Source organism: Anguilla anguilla, chromosome 17, assembly GCF_013347855.1.
Source record: "Anguilla anguilla isolate fAngAng1 chromosome 17, fAngAng1.pri, whole genome shotgun sequence".
Taxonomy (NCBI): Eukaryota; Metazoa; Chordata; class Actinopteri; order Anguilliformes; family Anguillidae; genus Anguilla; species Anguilla anguilla.
The window spans coordinates 19996205-20012699 of NC_049217.1; the positions used below are offsets into that span (position 1 = coordinate 19996205).

Genomic DNA, 16495 nt, shown 5'->3' on the forward strand with positions numbered 1-16495 from the left:
ATACACACACACACACACACACACAAACACACCGGGACCCACTCCTATGTACTCCGTACAGAACAGACCTGCACACACACGCACACACACACATCAGGACGCTCTACTATGGACGCTGTACAGAACAGACTCATGCTCACCCACACACACATCAGGACGCTGTCCTATGGACGCTGTACAGAACAGACTCATGCTCACACACACACACATCAGGACGCTCTACTATGGACGCTGTACAGAACAGACTCATGCTCACCCACACACACATCAGGACGCTGTCCTATGGACGCTGTACAGAACAGACTCATGCTCACCCACACACACATCAGGACGCTGTCCTATGGACGCTGTACAGAACAGACTCATGCTCACCCACACACACATCAGGACGCTGTCCTATGGACGCTGTACAGAACAGACTCATGCTCACCCACACACATCAGGACGCTGTCCTATGGACGCTGTACAGAACAGACTCATGCTCACACACACTCGCACCATGTGCTGTGTCAGCTTCTCGGTACTGCTGTTACACCACGTTTGACAGTCGTACCGCTATACACGCACAGCCCATGTCGCTGCTGGGGACAGACGGACACTGCTGCGGACAGACGGGCACTGCTGGGGACAGACGGACACTGCTGAACACTGTGCATAACATTACACGCCCACCAGGTCAAAGATCAAAAGAACCCGTGAAACTGTGACTGCAGAGCGCCCCCTGTGGCTGCATTATGAAAGCGCAGCTTGCATGTCACCCTGCTGGGTTCTTCCATTTTTTTCAGCTCCACCTTTTTCTTTTTTGTAGGTAAAGGAAAAAAATACAAATAAAAAGTAAACAAGATGTTTAAAAAAATGTAAAAGATTTAATAATGATTGCTAATTTGATATTTCTGGAAATGATTATTTGATGCACTAACCATGAGGAAAGAAATTAGCAGTTTATTTTTTTAATGTATTTATTTCTGATAGTTGTGAAATTGTGAAATCTATCTGGGATGAGACCCTGCCTGCCTTGAATTACAGAAAGTAACATTCAAATTGTCTCTGTGAACATCTAGAAATCCCCAATGCCCCCCCCCCCCCCCCCGCCCCAACACACACACACACAGACACACACACACACACCCTTCGTGATGTTGGTTTATCCCAAAGTGCTGGAATATCAAACTGCATTTCTTTCCGAAAGATTGACTCAATCCAACTGTTATTCAAGCATCCTGTGATATATAATGCTAAAGGGTATTCCTTGTGTGAAGAAACAGAGATAGCCCTAAGATCTTATGATTTTTGTGAAGTTGGAGTCATGAAATTGTCTGTTTAAGCATATAATTCAACCCAAAATTTATTGACCAACTTTCTGTGAGTGGCATTGTGGAAGACTCAGGAGGCATGAATGAAAAAGTATGCACTTCTCTGCAGTAAGGGGAGGAAGTGTGCACTGCTGCAGGGAGGGAAGGAAGTATGCACTGCTGCAGTAAGGGGAGGAAGTGTGCACTGCTGCAGGGTGGGAGGAAGTGTGCACTGCTGCTGGGATGGAGGAAGTGTGCACTGCTGCAGTGAGGGGCGGAAGTGTGCACTGCTGCAGGGAGGGAGGAAGTGTGCACTGCTGCAGCGAGGTGGAAGTGTGCACTGCTGCAGGTAGGGAGGAAGTGCACTGCTGCAGGGAGGGGAGGAAGTGTACACTGCTGCAGGGAGGGAGGATGTGTGCACTGCTGCAGGGAGGGGGGTGAAGTGTGCACTGACTGCAGGGAGGGAGGAAATGTGCACTGCTGCAGTGAGGAGGAAGTGTGCACTCTAGGTTGGCATTTATATGCTTAAATTTGCTTTGTTGTGGCACATGTTCCCAATTTCTGCTGCGTGGGTTCATCTTCAACTGAATTTGAGATTTAAAACAAATCGCTAATGTTCAGCAAGCTGGGAATACAGCACTGCTTGGTCCCATTGCCTTGTGCATTATGATAGGCTGAGGTGTTCTCACAAGGCAACAGAACTGAGGACAGTGGCAGTTCCTAAATGAAGTGTGAGACTTAAGAGAATGCAGACCCAGCATTACCTAAAATGGGTCCTCAACAAAATTTGGGTGATGGTGCTGTGCTTCTTTGCTTTATGAAGTCTAGCTAACTTCTTAACACTTAGATGTGGACTTAGGAGAACGGTCAAGTCAGTGACATCAGTCCAAGATGGAGCGTGTTTTTGGAGAAGGGACAGTCTGGAAATGAACAGTAGCAGAAGATTGAGTGTGACAATGGGGGATAAAATGCTTCAGAGCAAACCTTGTAAATAATAAAGCAACATTACTGTGTTGAGCCATTGAAGTACGTAAGCTTGAGGGTCTGGTTTCTTTGTGTTTTTATATTTTTATGTTAACTGCTGAATGGTATTTAGTCATAGGGCTATGGAGTGTTTTGTAAAGGGCAGACCATGCACATTATTTGGCCTTTTGTAAAATGTCGAGTTATTTTCTTAATTTACTGATATTTCTGCATAAGGATAGTAAGCCAACTGCACAGACAGTTTTAGAAACCTTAAATTCTTTGCATCATGAAATAGTTGTGTAGTACAAGCATATCAGACTGACTTGCAGAAACAGGATGACTCGCAATGAATATTGAAACCTTGACTTTTTACACAAAACAAAAAAATGGTATGTATGATATAATGCAACAAATTTATATGAAATACAATCAAATTGTATTGAATAAAATTTGCATGGATTTCTATCAATGAAACCTCGACTTCGGCTGTCAGCACGCGTTCCCATGGTGTGTATCGCCCCCATGCGGACGGTCGTAACACTGCTGCCAACTTTTATCTCCGCAAGATGCCATAAATTGAGTGAAAAAACCTTGTTGCGTGGTTTTAGAACGACTTTTGCTATTCCTCCGAGGCGAGGAGAATAGCGAGCACATTTAGCTCCTGTTGTTAAAACTGCTGCAATGCGGTAACTTATAAAAATGACTAATTAAACCAGAGTCAAGCATCACTGCCAGGTGGGCATTACTTCATCTTTACAGGCACAGTCTCTTAACCACTTGGGTACACACCTTGTAACCTGTTTTTTGTTCCTACTGTGTTTAGCGTATTTACTGAATCCCAACCTGATTTGACCTCTTTCCGTAAGCATCTGTAATTCGTTATTCTGGAGAGGAATGTGCATTTGGAAGCACAACTGTGCTAAAATAAAGCTGCAAATAAAACGGTTTCTCAATGTAGCCTATTTCTCTGTTTGGCTACCCTTGATTCGTTCACCTGAAATCATATTGAGGTCATCTGTTTCCATGAAATTTCGTTTAAGCAACATTATTGTTGAGATAGTTGCAAGACATTAAAATGCAAACCATATGCTGTACTAACTCATTTAGGCACTTACAACTCTTTACAGCCAAGGAATATTGTAGGTCAACAGGTACCAGGTGGTGACTGGCCAGCTATGCCTGTATAGGTATGCCGTCACTGTTTGAGTACCCCAGGTCTGGATGAGTATGAACACCCCATACAGGCCGAGTCTGTCAAGCTTTTTATACGAAAAAACAGAAAGTGCTGATCGTTCTCCCACTTTTCCTGTTTGCTCTTTTTGCATACTCTTCCATCTCCTGCATGCCAGTAGCTCTAAAATTCACCTGTCAGTCCAGTCCATCCTAATATGGTCCCTTTGCATGTCACATGCGCTTGTGGACTACAATTTGGTGAAAACTTTAACCAATCTGCAAATCTAGCTGTCTCGTTCTGCGGTATTACATTACATTACATTACATTCATTTGGCAGACGCTTTTATCCAAAGCGACGTACAAGAAGTGCATTTTCATGATCGTAGACAACTGCTGAACACGGGTTCAGTAAGGTACAATTACTTATTTTGTACAGCTATTTCTAGCTGAGAACAATGAACACTATCCTGGTCTAACATCTGCAAAGCCAAACTAGGCAGAAGATTAAGCTAGAGTATTAGGACAAATACAATTTACCAAGAAGTGCAGGGATGGGGCAACATGTAACAAGTGACAAGGAAAAAAGGGTATTTTTTTTTTTTTTTTTTTTTTTTAAATATATATACACAGCATGGTGGTGGTTATTCTAGGTATAGTCTGAAGAGATGAGTCTTCAGGCCACGGCGGAAGATGGATAGTGAGGGGGAGGTTCGGAGAGGGACGGGGAGTTCGTTCCACCACTGGGGAGCTAGGGTGGAGAAGCTCTGTGATCCCTTTGGGCGGGTGGGAGGGGTTACAAGACGCCCTGCTGCTGCAGAGCGGAGTGGTCGAGCAGGCACATAGAATTGAGTCATGTCCTGCAAGTAGATGGGGGCTGTCCTGTTGGCGGCAGTGTAGGCAAGGGTATTAATCAATTAATCATTAATCAATCAGCTCAGTGGTGTAGTTTGACACCACCTGGAGCAAATACACAACAGGTGAAAAGTGTTGCACTGAAACAATTCTGAAAATAACGATCAAGCACAACTTCAACGAAATAACTCGCCTGCAAAGTAGCTCTGGTTTACTGATTTTCTGAATCATAGTACCACCTTTGCACCACCAGGTGTCGCTTGTGAGGGAGTTTATTTCCCCTGAGCAGTTCATGTTGACAGTACGTTCACACTTCCCAATTGATGTGTGAATTAAATTATGACTTTAATTATTTTACACTAAAGGTATTCGTACAGTCATTGAGGCCCATGTCCTTTTCTGATCATACCAAACGTAAAGCCCTCAATTAAATTATTTACAGCCTTAATGTAACTAACTAACCCTTCCTCCAGTGAGATATTTCTCTTGGAAATCTCAAGATTTCCAAGATTAACGATGCCAAACAGGTCAGACCCTCGCCATTGTCCTGAGACAGTTATACTACAGGGCAGCGACATTGGTGGGCAAGCACCTCTTTTTTTGCTGAGACGAGACTCCCTCTTTAGTCTTTCCCGTATACAAATTAAATAATAAATTTAAAGTTCAGACTTTTTTATGAAGAACTCCTAGATGGTATTTAACATTTTACTGACATTTTGGCTTAAGCACATGGCCTAAATTCGTGTAACAGTCTCTTTACTGCTCGGGATTTAAATAAAACTTAATGTGATGAGAATGTTTTTTCTTCAGTCATGTATGCTACAAAACTGATTTTTAGAGTCCTGCACTCAAATAACGAATGCCAGACATCAGTTGCAGTGAGATTTTATTCTCGTAGCTATAATTTACAGGTATTGTAATGCAAAGCTAATAAAATGCTGTATGTTGTGTCTGCTATATCATCGAGCATGTGTTGTCTGGCCAAACCAATGATCCCGCTTGAAACTGACTGTTAAAGATGTAGCTTAGGCTATTACTGAATCAAGACACAACTGGTTCCCTTACCACCTCGTGACTGACTTGGAAAAATATGTTGAGACGGTGTTGAGTCATCTGTATTCCTCACTTAATCACGTTATAGAGAAAACAATTCTCAACTACAATAGATTACCGTCCACACACAGTAATAACTGGTTCTATGGTGTAATGGTTAGCACTCTGGACTCTGAATCCAGCGATCCGAGTTCAAATCTCGGTAGAACCTAATCTTTTGTGATTAGAGTGTAGTAATTCAGATTCAGGGTAAATTCAGAGCGAAATAGCTAGAATCGTAATCGCGGGGAGCATATTCATAAAAACAGCGAGCTCTTATAGCTATAAAGCATGACTGTTTGGGTACTATTTCCCCGTGACCAACTGTTTTCAAACAGTGACAACACAATTAGCTTGCTCTTAAGACAAATTCAATTAAGCAATAGGTCTTGTTAATTAATGTACTATTGAAACAAAAAAGTGCAATACTACCTATAAATAAAACTTTTAATTTTAACGTATAATTTCGTCCTCCCATTTAATTGGCAGGCGTATTCTGTGCGCAGGCGCAAAATTATTTATTTCAAATCGCAGGGCAGACAAGATGGCGGCAGCAATGGATGTGGACACCCCAAGCGGTACAAACAGCGGAGCCAGCAAGAAACGTTTTGAAGTGAAGAAGGTGAGCCGTCGGAAATAACGAGGAATAAAACATATGGAATAAAACATATGGCAGCATAAAGACGAAGCAAATTACCATCGTTCCTAAGTTTCAGGTTGTTTTCACTAGATATGGGCCGATTACCCAATACAGGTGACTACGGGGTTTTATTTTCCCCTCAAATGTCGCTAGCTCGTTATCGGGTTTGTCAGCTGTATGATGTTAATGAACATAAACCGGGCTATTTTGTGTTAACTGTGAACCAAAGTAAATATTAGCACAATTGTGACCATTTGTTGTTACAAAGTTATTGACAAGCCATTCAGCAAAGGAATTAAGTTACAAAGGTGACGTTAGGTTCCCAAGCAAGTCTTAATGTTTAGTATATACGATATATATATGTACGAGCGAGGTATAATTTATGTTCGTTTAATTTAGCCATTTGACTGCTGGATTGTGAAATATGAATGTTTTAATACATGTAAGTTACTTATACTGTAAGCCAGCTGAATTGTAGAAAAGACAACGTGGGTGATGGTTATGCAACCCATATTATTATTTATTATTAAGGAAATATTAGGTTGGCGTCTCTGCAGCTGTGAATTGTGTAGGTGTATACTTTCCTTTAGTTGCACTTTGAGTGAAACGCTGTATAATTTATTAAAATTGGTCACTCTGAATGAATTATTCTTAAGGCAGGTGACGAGCAATTAATGTTAAGTGCTGAGATTGTCTTGACCTTTATTAGTGACCTAAGGTTACGCATTAGCTATATGTGTTTGAAACTGAGGAGCTGTGTTACTGAGCGGATCTTTGGTGTTAATTGCAGTGGAATGCAGTTGCTCTGTGGGCCTGGGACATTGTTGTAGACAACTGCGCCATTTGCAGGAATCACATAATGGATCTCTGTAAGTATGAAGCAGCTTTTCAAAATTAAGTATTGCAATAGTACTCAGTGCAATTACCTGCATTCATTTTTCTTTTTTTCCCCCCCAGGTATCGAGTGCCAGGCGAACCAGGCTTCGGCTACATCTGAAGAGTGCACCGTGGCGTGGGGGGTGTGCAACGTAAGTCTTCAAAAAATATTCAAAGTGCATAATTTCAATTGCTGGGAGGGGGGAAAATGTAGTTACAGACAGACAGCAGTTATGCAAAATAAAAATGGCAGTAACTTGTAACCATTGTACTGTCCCACTCTGAACACAGTTGGAAGTAATTCAGTGAGGTGGCTGGCCAAGTCAGTGTCTGTGTCCTGATCCTTCCTTTCTCTCTCTTCAGCATGCTTTCCACTTTCATTGCATCTCTCGTTGGCTGAAGACCAGGCAGGTGTGTCCTCTGGACAACAGGGAATGGGAGTTCCAGAAGTAAGTGTCTGTACTTCAGGAGTGTACAACTCCGGTCCTGGAGGGCTTGTCTGTGTCCTGGTTTTTGTTCCAACCAATTACATCAGTTTTAGTTTTCTGACAGCTCAATAAACTATGCTGGTTCACTCCTGTTCTTGAGCACAGCAAAATCTTAAGGATTCTCTTGTAGTCTAAGGCTGTGGCTGCTGCTTACACAAATATTAGCTCAAGATATAATTGAGCTAAATAAATAATTAAGAGCAGTGGTTGGCACAAAATCCTGACAGATCAGCTGTACCCCTTGTTGTGCACCCCTGCTTTGCTTAATATAATTTTTTCTTCCAGTACATGCAGTGTTTAAGATTAGCCCATACCGGGCAAAAACGACACTATTCTAATGCTGATGGTCAATGTATATTTCAAACTGGGTAAACGGTGCTGACACAGGGGATGTGATATTAACTAAGACAAAGAATCAGCAACATGTATTCAGTGACATTTAAGTTGTAGTGCAAGTCACTTTGTGAAGGACCAGGTGGGTGTAGGTCAGCCTAAGCACTATTCCCCACTGCTCTCCGCCTTTAAACCTCCGTGTTGTCAGAAGTAGTAGTAGGCTCTGGCTTTAACTGTGCTTATTAAGACTATAACATGGCAGGCAATTGCTGGCCTCACACTCTTACACTGACTGCTGTTTTTGCATTATGGGTGCAGATGTGTATTGACCTAAATACAGTGACAGTCCTGAACTCCAATCGCCCTTGTTGTGTATAGTTAATATTACAGTACCAGAGCACAATTAGCAAGACCGAATGTAGTAATTCTGTACAAATGTTGTTCAAAAGTAGCCCTTTGGGCTGTGAATGAACAGGACAGCAACATTCCAGGAGAAAGTCCCATTGAATGAATAGCTGCTACAGATACTTTCATTTTAATTTGGTGTATTAACATACCTCTCTCTCCTGTGCAGGTATGGACATTGATGAAAGATGGGACCACGGTTTAAATAACTGCAAATTTGAAGTTATCATCAGCTCCCAGACACAGACGCACGCGCACACACACACACACACACACACACAATGGCATTGTGTGGGCATGGGCTGGTCTGAGGACATTTTTACCCCCGTTCCCGCATTCTTCATCTTATTGTTTTTCGAACAGTGTTCATTGTAAAATTCATGTATAAACTTTGAATACTTTTTAGTTACAGTTTCAGTGTGGTTGTAAATGATCAATAAACAAAATGTTCCATTGACAGGTTGCCACTTGAATATTTTACAAGAGAAACTCATGAATGGGCTTTGCTGTAAGGTTCTGAGCACAGCTTCACACACTTGCCAGTATTTTTTGGATCATTCCTCATAAATGTCCTAGACATCCTGGGGAAAAATTGTAATCTGTGACGTTTGCATTTGGAGTCAGAGGCATACACCAACATGAAGATCAGATAACTATGGCTGAAAAACAGCAGATTAGAATTTGCCAAAAAAAAAAATGTGTATATATATATATATATATATATATAGAGAGAGAGACGGAGGCTTTGTGGATAAATGAGTCTAAAATAAACCTTTACCAAAGTTATGGAAAGCCAGAAGTGTGGAGAAAGGAGAAGGAAGGGACAGCCTGTGATCCCCCTTTCATCTTTGAAATATGGAGGAGGTAGTGTCATGGCTTGGGCATGTATGGCTGCTTCTGGAAAAGGGTAACTTCTCTTTGTTGATGATTTAATAGAGGATGGCAGCAGTAGGACAAATTTGGAAGTTTCCATACAGATTCTCTCAGGCCATGTACAAAGAACTTACTCCAACCTCCTCGGCTGGTACCTCATCCTGCAGCAAGGCAATGACCCCAAACACACTGCCTAACGCAACCAAAGCATCAGTCAATGGGAAAAAATGGAAAGTTTAGGACTGGCCAACTCAGTCACCTGATTTAAATCCAATTGAGCATGCGTTTCACTTGCTGAAGAGGAAACTGAAGACCGAAACCCTCCTGAAAAAAGATCAACTAAACTGGCTGCAGTGAAGGCCTAGAATGGCATTTCCAGATAAGATACCAAATGATTGGTGATGTCACTGGGTCGTAGACTTGATACAGCTTTTACATTTAAGGGCTATGCAACCAAATATTAGACTTCATTGCTTTAATTTTAAATGAATTTATTAACCTTCTGCACAGATGAAAACAGCGTTCTGTAAAATGCTAACATAGATGCATTGTGAATACCATTAAAATAAAAGCTGATTGTCTGTACTTTAGTCTCATATTTATGTTTAGATCTCAAATCCAAATGTCTCAAGTATACAATAAAAATAAATTTCACTATACCGTTCCCAGACTTTTGGAGGACTCCTTTTCTTTCACATTGTAAAATTCACTTCTAGCATTATGCAACCATCATTTGACATCTTATGGACTATAGTTTGGCAGTGTGAAAACTTTCACTGGATTGTAACGCTTTAGTCGTACAACAGTTCAGTACGAAGTAGGCCTACTGTTCTTGGGGGATAAGCACTAAGCAATATGTTTGCTAAACGAGATCACTGATGGGCTTTAATTTCAGCTCAGATTTTTTGCTCATTGGCTAATCTGGCTGCTCTTGCTGTTCCAGTTTTTAATATGTGTGACAGAACTGCAAGTCGCTCTGATTTAGCATGTCTGACAAAATAAATAGTGCAAATGTGCTGCAACAAAAGGGAGTAGGGTTCAAAGAAGAAAGGGTGGGTGGATGTTTCTGTAAAATCCTTCATTTTCTTCAGCATATTAAGTGTTTCAGCCTGGTAAAATGGCCTTCTCTGTGGTTATTTGATGGTGACAGGAGGCCGGCTATGCACTGGTTTTTGGATGGTTGCAAAATAAAACAAATATCACTGTGCTGCATATTTATTAACAAAAGAGGAGTCAACGACACAAGTGCCAACCATGGAGGCCCATCCGTGCACTAGAGCATTGACCAAGCAGCCCTTTCAACATAGTTTACCTGTTTGAGTGTTAATCCAGAAACTATCAGAAGTGAATGACAGCCCAAAGAAATGGTCCAGCAGACAAATGTTTGCAACAAAAACATTTATTTAATTAGGCATGGTTTTGCCATTTGATTCCAAAACCCAAAGTAGAAGAAAATAATTTTTTCTGTCGATTTAGTTTTTTTGTTGTTGTACTTTTCTTTTTTAGAAGAGAAATACAGACGAGTCACAGACATGTTACGGTAAAGGAGAATGAAACATTAGAAATCTGAGGGAGAGCAGTTAATGAGAATCCCCCGAGTTTCTACCCCTGAAAAAAAAAACGTAACTTCCTTCTAGTTTATGATGGCATTTGCCCTTGGATACAAGCAACAGCCCTGTTTAATGGTTTTAAATGTGTCTGTTCTGGTGGCTAACAGTGTCACGCTGTTCATTGGGCGTTTATGGGTACACTTTTACTAACCCTTTGTATATAGGAGTAGCCCTAAAAGGAAGAAGCTTGAGCTTCTGAATAAGGAGTCCTGAAAAGCCAAGTATGGACTCCCTCAATAAATTACCATTCAGTGTTATGCTTCTATGAATGCTAATTGTGTACGTATTGGCCCCATTAAGTGCATGTAGGAGTCAACAGTGCACCCCCCCCCCCACCTGCCCACCCCCAGTCAGAAGTAGCCACCATCTCAACTGTCAAACACTTATCCTCTCCTCACCTTCTTGCCCCATCTGTTGTACCTCTCGTCTTAACACGACACACACGCAGACACACACATACTCTCACTCTGTCTGCACCCCTCACATTCCACCCTAGCTCCTCGCTAAATATAAAATGTGGACATCTGGATAATCCCAATGTAATTTCCTCATCCTCCAAATCTCTTCTGACAACCTTCCACCCCCACCTCTCCTCCTCCAGCTTCCTTTCTAAGCCTGGGGACCCCCGAATTTGGAGCTCAACTTGGTGATGAGAGCCATGATCTTGGGGTTGCTCTGGTACTTGGCGATGTTGGCGGGATTCTGGGCCACGTCCTGGAACGCCGCCATCACCTCTGGGTCCTGAAGGGAGAGCAAGGTAGGAAAGTGTTAGGAGAGAGAGAGAGATCAGGAACGCGTGACGCACACAGCGTTGGAAGACTGGGGTCAAGGTGATGTGTCTGCCATTGTCCTACTGTACCTTCATGGCCGTGAGCACCTCCGGGTCGTTAAAGAGCTCTCCCAGGCCTTGCATGCCGAAGGGAGGGGCCCCACCGGGGAAACCTGCGCCTCCTGTAGGACAGGACAGAAACTGCAGTCACCCATAAGGATGACACACCTCGCTTCGCTTCAGCTTACCATCGACTGCTCAAAGCGAACCTCTCCTGAAACCATAGGCACATTGAGTGCTCCACTCTGGAACCTCTACAGGCTGAGACTGCTGTAAACTATAAGAGTTAAAGACCAGCTGGGCAGCTGCCACTCTCTCAGCAGGAAAGGACACAGCACTTAATCAGTGGCAGAAACTACAGGGTTTGCTGCTCTGGTTATTTTGTAGTTTCACTATTTGCAGTGAGTGAGCAAGCCAGCAAGTGACACACTCTTTTCCTCCAAATGAGAGCACAGCAGACGAAACGACCTCTGTCCTTCAACACCACACGGGAGAAGTTTTTGGAAAGTTTTAGATTTTCAAATGACAAACTGCAGCCCTGTCTGTGACTCTGGATGTTCTGTGATTTCTGGATTGTTCTTTAATGGAACCGGCAACATTCAGACTCACCTGGGAAGCCAGGGAATCCCCCATGAGCTCCACCTGAAGACTGCTGTCTGGCTTCTTCTTCCTGTTCACATAGAAAGGGTTAATGCTATCCTGCAACCTGCCCGTCACATCGTTACTCCACGACCATCTCGCCCTCCTTCCCTCCATCCCTGCCCCTCTCTCTCACCCTCTGTGCTCTCTCGTGTTCCTCCCTGGCTTTCTTCACCCTCTCCTTTCTCGCCTTGATCTCTCGCTCCTCTCTCTTCCGTTCGTACTTGCGCCTGTGTTCCATGATTTTGATGGCCTGGAAAGAAACAGAGTGAGGGAGGGGGGAGGAGAGAAAGAGAGAGAGGTTGTGTCTCAGAAGAGCTTCAGCGCTGTTATGGACTGCAGAGCATCATATAAAGCCTGTGGAGAGCCTGACAAACTGGCCAATGGTACCTTGGGCTGAACCTCCTTAAGCATGGCGCTAGCATCATCATCATAGTCCAGCTTGCAGGCTGTGGCCAGGTCCTTTGCAGCCTCCTCCCAGTGGCCAAGTAACCTGAGAGACAGAGAGAGAGAGAAACAGTTGCATGTGGAATTTTTAGTCTGTTTTTTTACCCAGAAATCCACCTAGCAGACAGCTGCATGGCTGTGTTTGTATTTCAGTGTGCGTGCGTGCACATCGCACGTCTTGTTCACGTCCCCGTACCTGTGTGCTTTCCCCCGCCACTTGTAGGGCTGGGCGGAGTCAGGGTTAATGGCGATCGCTCGGTCGCAGTCCCGCACAGCGGCGTTGGGCTTCTGCATCTGGATATACACGCTGGAGGACCAGAGAGGAGCTTCAGCACAAACACGGAAACCGAGACACACAGCCGTTACGCACTCTGCAGCCATTACGCACCCCCATAGCCGTTACGAACCCCCATAGCCGTTACGAACCCCGCGGCGATACCCATTTCTACTCACCTGGCCCGCTTGGCGTACAGGATGGCCAGCCGTGGGTTCAGCTTGATGGCTTCTGTGAAAAGCTCCAGGGCTTTCTCCAGTTCCCCTGAAACGCAGACAGAAATTCTCATGATCAGATATGAGAGAGAGAGAGAGAGTGAGAGAGGTGGGGGCTGCAATCTAGGAAAAGATATTCTGTATTCTGAAACAAGTCCTGAACGTCAGCTGGAGCCCTGAGACCCAAATGCTGGCCAGTCACTGGCTCTGTGGTCAAAGCCCCGTCACACCCCCCCCCCCCCCCCCCCCCCCATCACACTCAATGTCTTTGCAGCGTTTCAGATTTGAGAGGCAGGAACCCACAGCACTATCACCACTCACCCTCTCCAAGGGCCCCAATGGCCTCCATCTTCTTCTCGTTAGCCTGGTCCATCATCTCGTCAGTTACCTGCCAATCAAACCCATGTATTGACACATGCACACAGACAGAGGGCACCACAGAGACAGGGTCTGGACAGGGCACCAATACTGTAAAATAGAAAAAAATACTAAACTTACTTACCTCTAAGTTCTCATAGTCTCCCATCTCCTGGGGTTCATCCATATCTCCCTCAATCACTCCCTCATTGTCAATCTCTGAAAGAACACAACAGGAGACACACACAATCAGCTGCAGTCGTCTTGAATGTCAACGCTGAGCACAGGACATGGACTGCCAATGGGGAGACTGCACAACACGTGAAAGCCTAAACTTTTGGGGGGACCACGGGTGGACAACGCAGTCATTTAGGCCAGATTTACAGCCAATATGATTATAGAATGCCCAAATTAACACAAAACAAATGCATATTAATTTGTTAGACTGCCCGTTAAGTTGCACTATTTCGCAAATATGTACTGACTGTAACAATGTAATATTTGTAAACTCTAACTTTCAGGTAATAAAACACTCATCTTTTTTCACAGGTTTTGAATAACACTGAGCTGTAATACAGATGGCTTACGCTGTTTTATTTGGACGTTGCATACCACTGGTAAGTACAATCACCAAAACCACCCACAGTCAGTCAGTCAGTGAGGCACAGCACGCGCACACAATTTATTTACATAATTGATAATTTATTGTCTTTAGTGACGATAGTCATGCAGTGGCTGAAGGAAGAACCCAACTCGCTAGTACAAGCTCATTCTCAAACTGGTTCAGTGGAAAAACAGCTCAGAAATAAGCCACCTACTGTCCTTTGTATGTGAATTTCTACATAGCATACACCGTTGTTTAGGCTTTTCACAGATGTTTGCGCACCATTTAGCCTGCATTTAAAAATAAAAGCCAAGTTGACGCACATTGCGAAATCGTTTGCAACCACCAAAGGATTGATTATAACAATATAATCTATAGGCTATTTAGTTAAAACTGTACAAAATTTAGCAATGTGGGATAATTTCTAATGAATGCGTAGCTTTATTGGTACAGAATCCGTTGGGAAATACATACTGAAAACACTCTTTCATTCGCGTTTTATTTTGGATACATTATATCCTGCAGTCAAAGAGCTGGGTGAAGTTGTAAGCCAATTGCTTTCAATTTTACGCAGGCAAGCGTTTGTCATTGTAATACGAAGACGTTTGGGTGAGGCAGAGTGGTAGGGATCCAGAAACTGCGTAGCTAGCTCATTGCGGATCCGGTCCCTTCACGTATTTGTTCAACGTTGTCACTGCTTTCAGTTTAGAAACTGTTGCTTTTGATTACACAGACGGGAGGGGCTCAAGCAATGCTATCGTTGGATAATTGCTAGTACACAGCCCAATGGTGAAAATAGTTAAATAGGAGTATCTGCTGCTGCTGCAGCGAATGGTAAAGTTGGCAACTTATGAACGACTCTTTACATGGAGGAGAGAGGCCCAAAAAATTCGTTCTTTTTGAACGAATCCGTTCACAGACGACACACCACTAGTCAGTGAGTGAGACGCGCCCCCCCCCCCCAACACACACACTCGTAGTAATACTGGCAGACGTACCCAACTCGCTCTCCTCGCTCTCCGATGGGGGTGACGGTTCCCCGGCTGAAGTCGGCGGAGGAGGAGCTGCTGCTCCAGGGCACGGGCAACCCTAAATCCAGAAATGGTACAGCGGCAACCAGTTAATATGCTGCATAACATTAATACAAAGTACACCGAATAAAACATATTTAATGTAAGCAGTAAGAGATCAACTGCATCGTTTAAAAACTTAACGCAAATAATCACACCTTTAACCAAAAAGGCTAGCCAGAATCATCCAATACCTTGCAAGAAGAGGGGGGCACGTCGTTTGTCTTCAGTGGAGGGATAGTAGCACCCATCCTAAAAACGAATTGATTTTCTATTCATGACAAACATCAATTTAGCGAACCATTTTACACATATGTCAGAGTCAGTTGGAAATTTATGTGTCAGTAAGAGTGATGCATAACTTTGACAAGTGCGTTTCACAGGTGTTTGCGAGTGAACTCGTATGTGCCTGTCAGTGGGTGTGGTTGTTTATTTTAGCTAGAAATTTATTGGAAAAATAAATGTATGAATAGGGGGAAGCCCATCAAATCTTGATCGCAACGTTGGTTTGTTTGTTTGAATCAGTGATACTTAAAATGTGCTTGCGCGTAACATACGTCCAGAGCGTCAGAGAACCGTTTAACTGCGCGCATTCTGCAGTATTTTAATGTTTCCTTTGCACAATATTGGTGTTTGTGAAATGTGATAGAGGGGACTGACTCCAGCAGCCAGGTCCGGAGAAAGGCGAGTTCGGGTAGGTGCAGAACGGAGGGATTGTCGCTGCATAGCTGCACGAAGGCCTTCAACTCATGTACTTTCCGCGGGTCCATCTTCTCTTCACTTAGCAAAAGATCTGGGAGAGAAGAGCGTTAGTTATCATACCCAACTCTAGCTACAGTCGAAATAACTACTCCAACAAAACAAACGACTATCATAAGTAATCAGGCTAGCCAACGGCACCTATCGTTTTAGCTGAAGATACCTAGCTCCACAGTCGTTAGTAGCACTGTTAGTAGTCTGTTGTCCAAATGTAACATAACTGTGCTCATGCGCTAGCTAAATAGCTTGTTGGTTAACTTCAACATGTAAACTCCGACATCATATTCTGAACCATTCTGCTTTCATTGATGCTGAACGTTGTGCTTCGAGGCGCATGTGGCGCTAAAACACGAATTGTTTCTGGGGATTAACAATCTTATGACAACCCTGCTGCAGTGGAATATTCTGGAACGACAGCTAGCTAGCACGGTTTACCTAAGTAGAAATAGCTCGTATTTACAGTGTACCCAGAAAGCTGGTTACCAAATTTCTAATTTAAGGCAGAGAAAAACGCAATGAATTACATATCTTTGTATTTACCTGTATAACTCAAATTATTATGATTCCCCCTACAAACGGGCAGTCACGAGCAATGGGAACCAAGTCTTCCCCACGATTGCGCTCGTAGCTACATGCGTCAAAATGAACGCGAGCTGAGAAGCCGATTTTCAGTCAGGCACTGTTTCGGGCCACAGATAAG

General features: G+C 43.4%; 3 protein-coding genes and 1 non-coding gene across 7 annotated transcripts in view; 3 read left to right on the forward strand and 1 right to left on the reverse strand.

Annotated features, from left to right (window-relative positions):
• The window catches only part of rangap1a (RAN GTPase activating protein 1a), a 15173-nt gene extending 12441 nt beyond the window's left edge, over positions 1–2732 (forward strand). For 3 of the 4 annotated variants that reach the window (XM_035398392.1, XM_035398395.1, XM_035398396.1), the window contains exon 16: positions 1–2732. This exon is cut by the window's left edge and continues 232 nt beyond it. The gene's annotated coding sequence lies outside the window, so the exon portion shown is untranslated. The other variant, XM_035398394.1, reaches the window with a different exon arrangement.
• A 2744-nt stretch (positions 2733–5476) lies between these two features.
• Positions 5477–5548, forward strand: trnaq-cug. The gene has a single exon. It is a non-coding gene; the product is annotated as a tRNA-Gln (tRNA).
• Positions 5549–5886: 338 nt separating this feature from the next.
• rbx1 (ring-box 1, E3 ubiquitin protein ligase) lies at positions 5887–8575 on the forward strand. Its single transcript, XM_035398088.1, has 5 exons — positions 5887–5998; positions 6807–6885; positions 6974–7044; positions 7256–7341; positions 8288–8575. Exons 1-5 carry the CDS (start codon positions 5921–5923, stop codon positions 8298–8300), a joined length of 327 nt encoding a protein of 108 aa, XP_035253979.1. The 5' UTR covers positions 5887–5920; the 3' UTR covers positions 8301–8575.
• A 1799-nt stretch (positions 8576–10374) lies between these two features.
• st13 (ST13 Hsp70 interacting protein) lies at positions 10375–16492 on the reverse strand. The gene is made up of 13 exons (XM_035398087.1): positions 16336–16492; positions 15697–15829; positions 15231–15288; positions 14965–15055; positions 13508–13581; positions 13327–13393; positions 12970–13054; positions 12713–12823; positions 12460–12562; positions 12206–12322; positions 12040–12100; positions 11461–11552; positions 10375–11342 (listed from the first exon to the last, which is right to left on the reverse strand). The coding sequence occupies exons 2-13, from the start codon at positions 15804–15806 to the stop codon at positions 11211–11213; spliced, it is 1101 nt and encodes a 366-aa protein (XP_035253978.1). The 5' UTR covers positions 15807–15829; positions 16336–16492; the 3' UTR covers positions 10375–11210.
• Positions 16493–16495: the final 3 nt, after the last annotated feature.

Excerpts from the sequence above, each read along its gene's own strand:
- rbx1 (XM_035398088.1), top strand. The coding sequence starts at position 5,921 with ATGGCGGCAGCAATGGATGTGGACACCCCAAGCGGTACAAACAGCGGA. Across the intron at positions 5,999-6,806 it reads AACGTTTTGAAGTGAAGAAG|TGGAATGCAGTTGCTCTGTG; the intron begins GTGAGCCGTCGG and ends TGTTAATTGCAG. Across the intron at positions 7,045-7,255 it reads TGGCGTGGGGGGTGTGCAAC|CATGCTTTCCACTTTCATTG; the intron begins GTAAGTCTTCAA and ends CTCTCTCTTCAG.
- st13 (XM_035398087.1), bottom strand. The coding sequence starts at position 15,806 with ATGGACCCGCGGAAAGTACATGAGTTGAAGGCCTTCGTGCAGCTATGC. Across the intron at positions 15,056-15,230 it reads TGCCCCCCTCTTCTTGCAAG|GGTTGCCCGTGCCCTGGAGC; the intron begins GTATTGGATGAT and ends TTCTGGATTTAG. Across the intron at positions 12,824-12,969 it reads CTGTACGCCAAGCGGGCCAG|CGTGTATATCCAGATGCAGA; the intron begins GTGAGTAGAAAT and ends CTGGTCCTCCAG.